Raw genomic sequence first — 9680 nt, forward strand, 5'->3', positions numbered from 1 at the left:
CACAAAGGATTACGAATGAATTGAATTTAAAATTCGATGAAATAAAAGTATTGCAATAACTTTAAACTGAACAATACAATTTATGAACTAAGTGATTTTTATCATCGAATTCTTATCAGATATCTACTTATCTCCGAATATATGAAATGCGGTAAATGGACAGGCTTTTATTGTAACCCGCGGTACATACGAAATCTTCAAATTTCGACAAATTCTTAATCTGCGCGCAGCAATAGTGCTCAAATCAACTTTCCATACAGACTGTCCAGAAATTTACTAGTATAAAAGATGCAAACAAACAATTCAAAACCGGATTCCCGCGTTTCCTCCGAAGAAATTCTGATATGAATTACTGAATCGGTGTGTATGAACGACTTGAAATTCGCAAAATTGAGTCAAATGTATTTCATGCAATTTAAACTTTGCTCGTCATACTTAACTAAATCGGTTTTGGTCAGAGTTGTCAAATATTTAACAGTTTGTCATCAAAAACAGGTACAATGAATAAATCAACGAAATTCAACAATAGTAACCTTCTGTAGAGTAATTTCAAGGAAGTTAATTTAAACCTCTTTTTGACTTGACTTCTTACCTTTTCTCTCAAACCAACAACCACTTCTCCGCAAAACACTTATTTGCATTGTCCAACTGACGTATTATTCACAAACCAATTAACTCATTTACTAATTAATCAATTAACTAAGAACCTCGCAGGATCATTTGTATTTAAGTAGAATGTTGTTTGCGTGGTTTATCTCGTCCTCTGTTAAGATTGAGAAGTCTAAGTTTCCAGTTGAAGGAGGAGCGGACCAGTGAGCCGAGCTTGTTCGGGAGGTATACTGAAATAACATAATATAAATTATTAACATAATATATTAGGTAAAAGTGTTACAAAGTAAACGAATTTATTGTTGGACAATACCGTGAACCGTCGTTTACTTTGTAACACTTATAAAAAGCTCCTATAAGCACTTTGACGAACACGAGAAACGAACACGTTCTTTAATATATATAAAGATATAAGGTAAATATATAACTAAATATATAAGGTAAATATATAAGGTAATCTGCATCATCAGCTTTAAATATCAGGTAGGGTATTTGAAGAAAAAGATGAGGAAAATATGTATAAAATGCAATTGATGGCATAAACATGATTTCTGTGCTTCATTGGTTTCAAACGAAGACTTATAACATGACAATTCTACAACGTACTCTATTGACAGTGCCAAACAACTGATCCAGATCAGCTGTCTTGGGAAACGGCCCAAATATTGTCTTTGCAGAATGTTTTTCAATCCCAGAAAACTGTTTTCTCAGGGAATCGTTGAGAGATATTTTGTTTCTTGCCCAGCTAGGCATGGTTCTCTTTGGTTTACTCTCGTCGTCAGTGTCGTCACCTAGATGGAAATAGATATGAGGAAATCAATTGCATAAGTAGCTGAATTATCAGGTTTCTGTTACTAGCATTGTTACAAATTATGTATTTACTTTGAACGGTTTATTTATTTAAAGCATGGGTGACTTGTAAGCACTGATAAATTACTATTATATATATGGCAAATTGAAAGTGGTTCAATTGACTTATATTTATTATTTCTAACAAATCAATCAAGCACGAAACATCCCATTATTATCCTTTAAATAACTAAGAAGTAGTTAATAAGCTAAAAGGAGAGTTGCTGGAAAATGTAGCTCACCAGATTCAATATCGTCGATCTTATAATTATCTCTAGGATCGTAAGAGAGAGGGGACGCCTTCATTGAGTTGCCTTCGCTTATTGACTCCATCCTGGAAACAAAGAAATACAAAATTTCTCTTCAGAAAAAAATGCGTCCAAATAAGGAAAAAAACTTGCAGCACATAAAAAGAAGAAAACTCACAAAAAAAAGGGAAGAATGAAAAAGATGTATGTTCTAGCATGTGTATTATCAGGTCAATCTGACCTGCTTCCGAGATTTCTCTTAGTTTTAGTTTGTCCGAGACTGAGGAGCTTGTTCTTCATGTAGCTCTGAATCCTACTTGAAGCTGCACTGCTCGGTGAATCTACTGACTCTGGAGCTTGGGCTGTGGGGTTTTAATTTAACTAAAGTGAAATGAGAGGATAAAGTTATAATTTAGCCTTATGTTTATCTACTGCTATATTTGAACCGGTTGGACCGAATTTTCCTAGTAAGTAGCACCTGAAGTCTGATACGTGGATTAAATAAACTTTTCGTGGACTTAATTAGAAAGAAATTAGATCATAGGATAATTGTTCACAATATGTTTGTAACTTGATCATTGAAGCGATCATCAAATGTTTGGATGGGTACACTTTACACTGTACAGCTAGTAAACCATAAATTATGATAATCAATAATGGGGTTCCTGCTTTGGAACGAGAGCTGCAAACGTGGTTTTGTGTGAAATTTTTGAAGCCCAAACTCTATACTAAGATGACAAAAAGATTTGCACTTAATGGGATTTTATTATCGTCCAAATTCATGGAATACCATTCTGAAGAAATGTAATATTTGCTTACCAATAGGAGTGAGTAAACCGGAGGTTGTTTTAGTTAAAGATGTAGGTTTATCAACAGAGGGCTCATCCTTCTGAAATATGATGCAGTATTTAGTTTTATGAGCTAGATGTAACGGAACATGTCCACGTTTAGGAGGTTTTATAGGAAACAAGAGACAAAGAGAAACAAAATCCCAGATATCATCATATGTAATCATAGATCCTTCACCTTCGCAAATATTGGAGCAGGAATGCTCCTGACCTCCTCATTGTCCGAGCACACATTGGACGCCTCTTCCAGATCTATAAGTAAACTTCCAGGGACCGCCTCTTCCACAGCGCGTCCCGCTTTGGTGGGTATCTTACTGGCAGCGTGTTTGTTTGTGCGGGGAGGGGGTCGTGGAGTAGGCGTGGCTCCCAGAAGAGTTCCGGCGCCTGACAATTCATCATGGAATTTAAAAACTGATAATGCAATCTCGTCCATTGTATCCATGTTTAATTTTCACAATAAATGAATACAAAAAGGTCCCATAACAATGGAATATTAACAAATTATGATATGATTCTTAACAATGAACATCCCAAAAGCAAACAGCAGTAGAATATTTATTTAAAGTTCCCAACCTGTCAGGTTAAGTTTCGTTTTCGCTCCCATTCTACTCGGAGTGGTTTTCTTCTTCTCGATCTCTTCCTCCAACTTCCTTCTTTCCTAGAAGAATGATAAGATAGTAACATATCAAAAAAACACAAATATATTAGCCTGAGCAGAATAAATTCGTGAATTGTAAGATAAAACACAATTACAAGGGCGGGAAACCTGTTGTTCCGGTCATGTAATTCGAGCGGTATTGTCTGCGGAATCAAATAAGATATCGCGAAGCGATTTCGAAAAAGGGCAAAATTGGTAGTATCGGTCATATCAATCTCAATATAAGATAAGCATATTATATAGCTACCTCTTGTGCTTTTTGTCGTTTTTCATGCTCTTCTGCTTCTAGTTTCTTCTGTTCCTCCATTCTTGCTTCTTCCTCCATCCTATGCTTCTCTAGCTCTCGTACTTTGAGTGCCTCCAATTCCTTGATAATGAGAAATCGTTAAGAAAATGTCGCTCCATTGTGAATAGAAACTCCTGCAGGGGTAGATCAGTTCAAATAACTTACTGTTAAGATTACAATGATATCGATTTATTATGTACCTGTTTTCGTTTCAATGCATCTACTTTCCTTTCCTCCGCTTCCTCTTGCAGCTTCTTTTTCTTCAATTCTCTGGTTTTCTGTAAATAAGATTGAATTGGTAGATCAGTAGTATGAAATGAGAAAATATCTTCTATATACGTTGATAAATTCAACGAGTTTCTCAAGTGGTACTGACTGAAGAGCGGCAGATAACTAAACCCAGACATGGCAGACAATGTCGTAGATTACAAAGTAAACACAGTAGCTGTTAATTGTTATCTGTTATATATAGACAGTTCTCACCTCAGCTTGCTTGCGACGTTGTTCCGCCTGTTCCTGTCTCTTCAACTCTCTCTGCCTCTTCTCATCTTCTTTTTTAGCCAGCATCTCTCTTTCTTTCACTAAATTATAGATTAATTAATAAATTTATGACATCATTAGCCAAGTTGTGGATTGTTCTCAAAAGAGATAGTTTGGAATTTGGATGGTCAAACTCGGAATTCCACTCAAATACCATCCAAATTCCATTCAAATAATCATAAATCTCTTACCAGATGTTTCATCCTTCTTCCTCATCCTTTCTTCAAGATCTGCTTTCTTCTTCTTCGCCTCATCTTCCTTGTTCTGTTTCGCTTGTTTCATCCTCTTATCTTTCTCGATCCTCTTCCTGCAAAATAAAACCGGTTAAAAGTCATTAATAACGTGTAGTTAGCGTTTAGGGGTTTGAGAAGTTTATCATACGAGAACATATGGACTGGAACTGTAGAATATTAAAATATAGTGAGATTGAATTGGAGCACTTTTCAGTCGGTCAAAGACATGATCATTTTGATGGGAAGTCGGTTTTTCTTGCGTTAAACTTACAATCTCAACTCATTCTCTCGTTGTTTCTTTTTGTTAAGAACTTGCTGTGCTTTAACCTCCTTCTCCTCAATCTTCTTCTTAGCAGCCTCCTTCTTCTCCTCTTCCAGCTCCTTGGCAGTCTTCACCACAACTACCGGCTTGTTTACGAAGGACATTACTGATGTGACAAGGTTTTGAGGGTTGCGGGGTACTCCTGCGTTGTCCTTCATCCTCTTCTTTAGGTGTATACTTTCGTCAGCACTGATGAAAGGAAATGTTTTTAAAGATTCAGGAATCAGGCGGTGTAACTTTTAATGGAATGGAATTTGATCTTTAACAAAACACTAGATTATGATTAAAATACATACCGCTTATTACAAATTGTAGATAACTTGGTGTATAAGCTGAAAATCATGACTGATTGATAAGTAAAAAAGGAATAAAGTTATTGTTATACGGTTGTTGTCCGACAAATTAAATTACGTACGAATTTGTAGTCTTGTCTTCCATACTGTCCGCTTCAGATTCTTCTGTAACAGAAATTAGTAAACAAATTACTAAATAATGTAAGAGTATCTCGACTGCTAGGGACAGTTATTTGTTTATCTAGGGGACATGGTTTGCTAAGCAAGTTCAGTATGTATTTAACTACGGTGAAATTGAGGTTATCATTTGATAGATTACCTCGTTCGCGCTTGGACATGTCAAGTCTGTCGTCCCTGGCTTGATTTTTAGATGACAAGGTCGGAATTCTTGAGATTCCAGCCTCTTTGACAGTTTTCTTGGAGATATTTTCGTAGTCAGCCGCTATTTTCTTTACTGTTCCCTGATTAAGTGATCAAGAAACGAGTTAGTTAGTTGGAAACATATTTTATTACAATTTAAGCATCGACTTATCAAATCTTGCAGAATTGCTGTCCTAAAAAAAGTTGTGCAACTGCGCGAACACAACATCTTCTAGAAAAAATAAATTAAATAATAAAATCAAATTAACAATTATAAATCCAGTATTGCAAGGTAATAAACCTGACTGGATGTTCTCTGCTCATCTGATTCTTTCCCACTTCTAGTTCTAGTTCTAGTTCTAGCTAGACCCTCTCCAACCTCAATTCCTCCACTCTGCATAACTTTTTTATCTACTCCCACTCGTTTTGGCTTCTTCCCCTTTTCTTCAGTTTTCTGTTTAGATTCTGCGTGTTTCTTGTTCCGGGATGACCTGGTTTGTCGAACTGGTCGTGGGGTTTTAGGATCAGTTGGCGGAGCTGGTGTTTCTTCTTCTTCGGTCTGTAAGGAGAGATATTACGTGACTGTGTGATATTGTGCTGGAATAAAAGTATTACATTTCATCGGAGGTTCAAATATTTCATCAGAAGGGTAACTATTATATCATATAACAGGTATTTCTTCTTTGAAATTAAAAAAGAACAAATATCAGTTTGTCGTTCTTCCAAAGGTGACAAAAGCTTGATTTTAATTTATTCAAAATTTTAAAAGAATTGTCAAAGTCTTACTATACCTTGGCAGGTTCCTCTTCCTCCACCTCTTCCTCTTCAATAGCATGATCTGCAAACTGGTCCACAACATTTACCTCACTCTCTTTTTCACCTCCTTCATCACAACTTTCAAAAAGTTGGTTTGATTCATTCCCATCACCAACTTCAGCAGCTTGCAACTCTTCCTCCAGTGATATTTCATTATCAGTTTTAGTTTCCAGGTTATCTGTTTGTAGTTCTGGCTCTGAAGAAACTGTTTCTTTGTCGCCACTGTCCTCTGGCTTTGTAACCAAATTTACTTCTTCCTTGAGAACTTTGGGGCTTTCAAAGAATTTTGCTGCGATTTCTTCAGATGGTGCATTGGTATTATCGTCAGTTGTTTTAGGAATTCCGGCTACATCCATGGCTTCTGGTTCAGTTTCAGACTCAGTTTTCGCATCAGTATGTTCTATTGAAACGTTGCCGATTTGCTCTGATGCCATAGACACGTTCTTTTGGTCTGGATCTGATCGCATGGAAGTATCGCCGTCAATGATTTCAGTAGATTTTATGTCTGACTCACTTTCAACATTTTCACAGGTTTCCATGTCTTCAGTTTCTTCAGGACTTTCGTCAATAGAAACTTTTTCTTCATCATGAGTTACGACAGGAATCTCAACTTTCTCCTCATCTTCTACACCATTGGATTCACTTCCCTCAGCAACCTCGACTTCGCCCAATCCAACTTCCACCTCATCATCGTTATTTTCGGCTGATTCCCCGAGAAAAACCAAATCATCTCCACTCCTCCCTCTCTCCACTTCATTCAAAGTTCCCAGAACTTGTTTCACTCTGCTCAACCCTGGAGTCCTGCCCAGAGCTCCAGGAGCCTGAATATCGTTCATATTAGGAGTCCTTGTAACATCAGGGTTACCCTCCAGTCTCGGAGTGCCTGGCAGTACTCCAACCTCTTCAACAGGACTTGGGAAGAGAGAAGCGGATACGTTCTCAGGGGTTGGTGTACCGGGGATGGTGAGAGATAGAAGAGCAGGTGCTTTCTCAGCAGGGGTTGCGATGGGGACGGGAGAAGGTTGGTATGTGGATAGTTGGAGACGTTTGATAACTGGAGTGGAAGCTGGGCCTGGTGTGCCCCTTGGAGTGGTCGCAGGGCTTGGAGTGCTCACTGTAGATTTTCCATTGCTGAACTTTCGTTTTCCAGTGCTAACAACCCAGTCACTCTGAAATTGTACGTTTTATTTTATGAAAAATCGATAAGTTAGTCAGCAAGGGGACAGGGCGCTTAATTCTTAAAAGTAAATCATACGATCAACTGAAATCTCAAATTTCCTATGAATTTCAATCACCCATGTACTGGTTACAAAAAATCGAAGATGAAACTGAGATGACTCACTGTGTTTTTTTCGGTATCAATAGCTTGGTTTCTAGTTGGGGTGCCACTAGTGGCAATAGGTCCAATTGGAGATGACACCACCAAAGCCTCTGCTTTTCCTGCCACTGAAATAAACAATGAATTGAAACATAGGAACTCGCATAACGTAAGTGATAACTCTGTTTCGTTAAAAGTGAGACATATAAACGTCTAGAACATGCTTTCTTCAGAGATTTCGGCCACAAATCAATAACTGTGTTGACTTTGCATGAGCGCAAGCCGCCACTCAGCCATTGGATTAATAAAGAATAACACACAAAATAACACGTGATCATCACAACGTACCAGGAGTTGATTGTTTAGGAGTGTTGGTTATAAGAGTAATATTAGCACCGAAAGGAGCAGCTGGTGTGCCAGGTTGCATCATAGTGCTGTTAGCTGCTGGAGTGCCAGGTTGCATCATGGTGCTGTTCGCTGCTGGGAACTCTACATGAGTTGGTGTACCACTCTCTTCTTGGGTTGGTGTACCAATCTCTTCTTGGATAGGGGTGGCTCCCAGAGCGAAGGTAACACCCACTGCTGTTTTGTTTTGTGGGGTGGCGGAGGTGGATTCGTCGTGAGGAACTGTTGATTTTGTTCGGTTTTGAGGTGTCGTAGAGCCATTTGATGGGGTCGCAGTAATGTCTTCGTCTGATGAAAATGTTATGATATTTCTTGGTATTAGGAACAGGCTGTTATATATATCTTAACAAACAATCTGGACATCACCAGGATACAATTTGACAACTAAGCTATCAAAAATCGTACAAAACATTATTTTTGAACTATTTAACTAACCGTATCTATCAAGAAGTTTCGTTTTTAAACTGGGAGTATTATTATTAACAGATTGCATAGAGTTTATGGTAGAGTTGATCAAGCTTTGCTCCAGAAGTTTGACTTTTGCCCTGGTGAGTCTTGTTGCTCTACCGCTCCTGAAAATATGTGACATTGATTAGTATATATATATAGATATAGGTGTACACTGTACATGTAGTATATATAGATATAGGTGATGATATAGGTGATGATCCGAATTGAACAGTTCATTCTGATGAAAGCTCAGAACGACCATTGTTTCAATGCGGATAAACTTTGGTAAAACACACTCCTGCATTTACTAAACTAATATATAAATAGTTCAACCAATTTGTTATAACCAAAATTGATAGCTCTAGACACTAAAGATAATCAACTTGTCTCTTTTATAAGTTAATTGAAACATCAGCTTACGTAGGAGTAAGATTTAAAACTGATTTCTGTTCAAGTAGACTCTGTAATCGTGTCTGTTTGAACGCAGACTGTGTTCTGTTGGGTGTCATGGTGTTTGTAGGTGTTATGGTGTTGTTGGTAGAGTCCAAACGTGAAGTGCATCCTGTGAATCTTGCAGATCCTGCAATTGTTGATGATTTTAGCATTTATCTACATTGAAAGTTTTATGAACACCACATTTAATAACCTAAAATCGTTTTAACGAACAGCCAAAATCGACAACTCTATAATCTTTCTTATGTGCAAAACTAACATTTGTGTCGTTAATTTATTTAATCAATATCAAATCATTATAGTTTTACCTTGAACTTCAATATTTGCAAATGAAATGGATGTATCAGGAGAATTAAGGTCGATTTCAACCTTCTTTTCTTGTATCTTTCTCTTGGTACGCCGAATTGTCATTCCGGGTGTCTTGGGTGCAGTTACTGTCATACACGCATCACTGAAACAGACATTGTGTACTTATAAAATACCATATTTCAAAGAAAAATATAATAGACAAATGGAGCAATCAAGAATATTTGATTGCATTAATCTCAGTACTTACATGCTTTGTCTTCTGTCTCTCATTGAATCTCTGACATCATCAATAATAACATCTTTGATCTCCTGTAGGTATTCTTCAATCTGCTTCTTTTTCTCCTGGTACTGAGAGAGCAAATGAGCCTGGTGTTCATGATAGGCTGCTGAATACAAGCTGTATTTTTTTATGTACTCCTTTACCATTCCCTGATCGATTTTAGATTATTTTTTGGATCGAATGTAAGAGCATATCAATGCAGAGTGAAATACATTTGTAACTTGATAATGATTATCAGTGATTGATATACTAAAGATTAAGAGATATCAGAAGCAACAAGAAATCATATTTAGATTAGTGCAAGTGACAATTGATGCTTGGTTGTTATTGTCATAGTTTGGAACACATCAACATAGGGTGTTAATATGATATGAGTGGAGGTTTTTATAAAAAACTTCCTTTG

The 9680-nt window shown here is 37.1% G+C and overlaps 1 protein-coding gene across 2 annotated transcripts; it reads right to left on the minus strand.

The window, feature by feature from the left end:
• Positions 1-20: 20 nt before the first annotated feature.
• LOC134822403 (uncharacterized) lies at positions 21-9479 on the minus strand. Of its 2 annotated transcripts, none has more exons than XM_063833450.1 (22): positions 9245-9479; positions 8997-9139; positions 8656-8815; positions 8221-8357; positions 7729-8073; positions 7405-7508; positions 6038-7231; positions 5548-5805; positions 5206-5347; positions 5009-5051; positions 4543-4782; positions 4230-4345; positions 3982-4079; positions 3699-3776; positions 3460-3579; positions 3128-3212; positions 2733-2938; positions 2526-2592; positions 1948-2068; positions 1701-1792; positions 1216-1400; positions 21-839 (listed from the first exon to the last, which is right to left on the minus strand). In XM_063833450.1, the coding sequence occupies exons 1-22, from the start codon at positions 9421-9423 to the stop codon at positions 717-719; spliced, it is 4236 nt and encodes a 1411-aa protein (XP_063689520.1). In that variant the 5' UTR covers positions 9424-9479; the 3' UTR covers positions 21-716. The 2 variants fall into 2 exon arrangements, with proteins under 2 accessions (XP_063689520.1, XP_063689519.1); XM_063833449.1 differs by having other exon boundaries at positions 2526-2595.
• Between the last annotated feature and the right edge of the window lie 201 nt (positions 9480-9680).

Source organism: Bolinopsis microptera, chromosome 10 (genome assembly GCF_026151205.1).
Source record: "Bolinopsis microptera isolate Bmic1 chromosome 10, MBARI_Bmic_1.0, whole genome shotgun sequence".
NCBI classification, from domain to species: domain Eukaryota; kingdom Metazoa; phylum Ctenophora; class Tentaculata; order Lobata; family Bolinopsidae; genus Bolinopsis; species Bolinopsis microptera.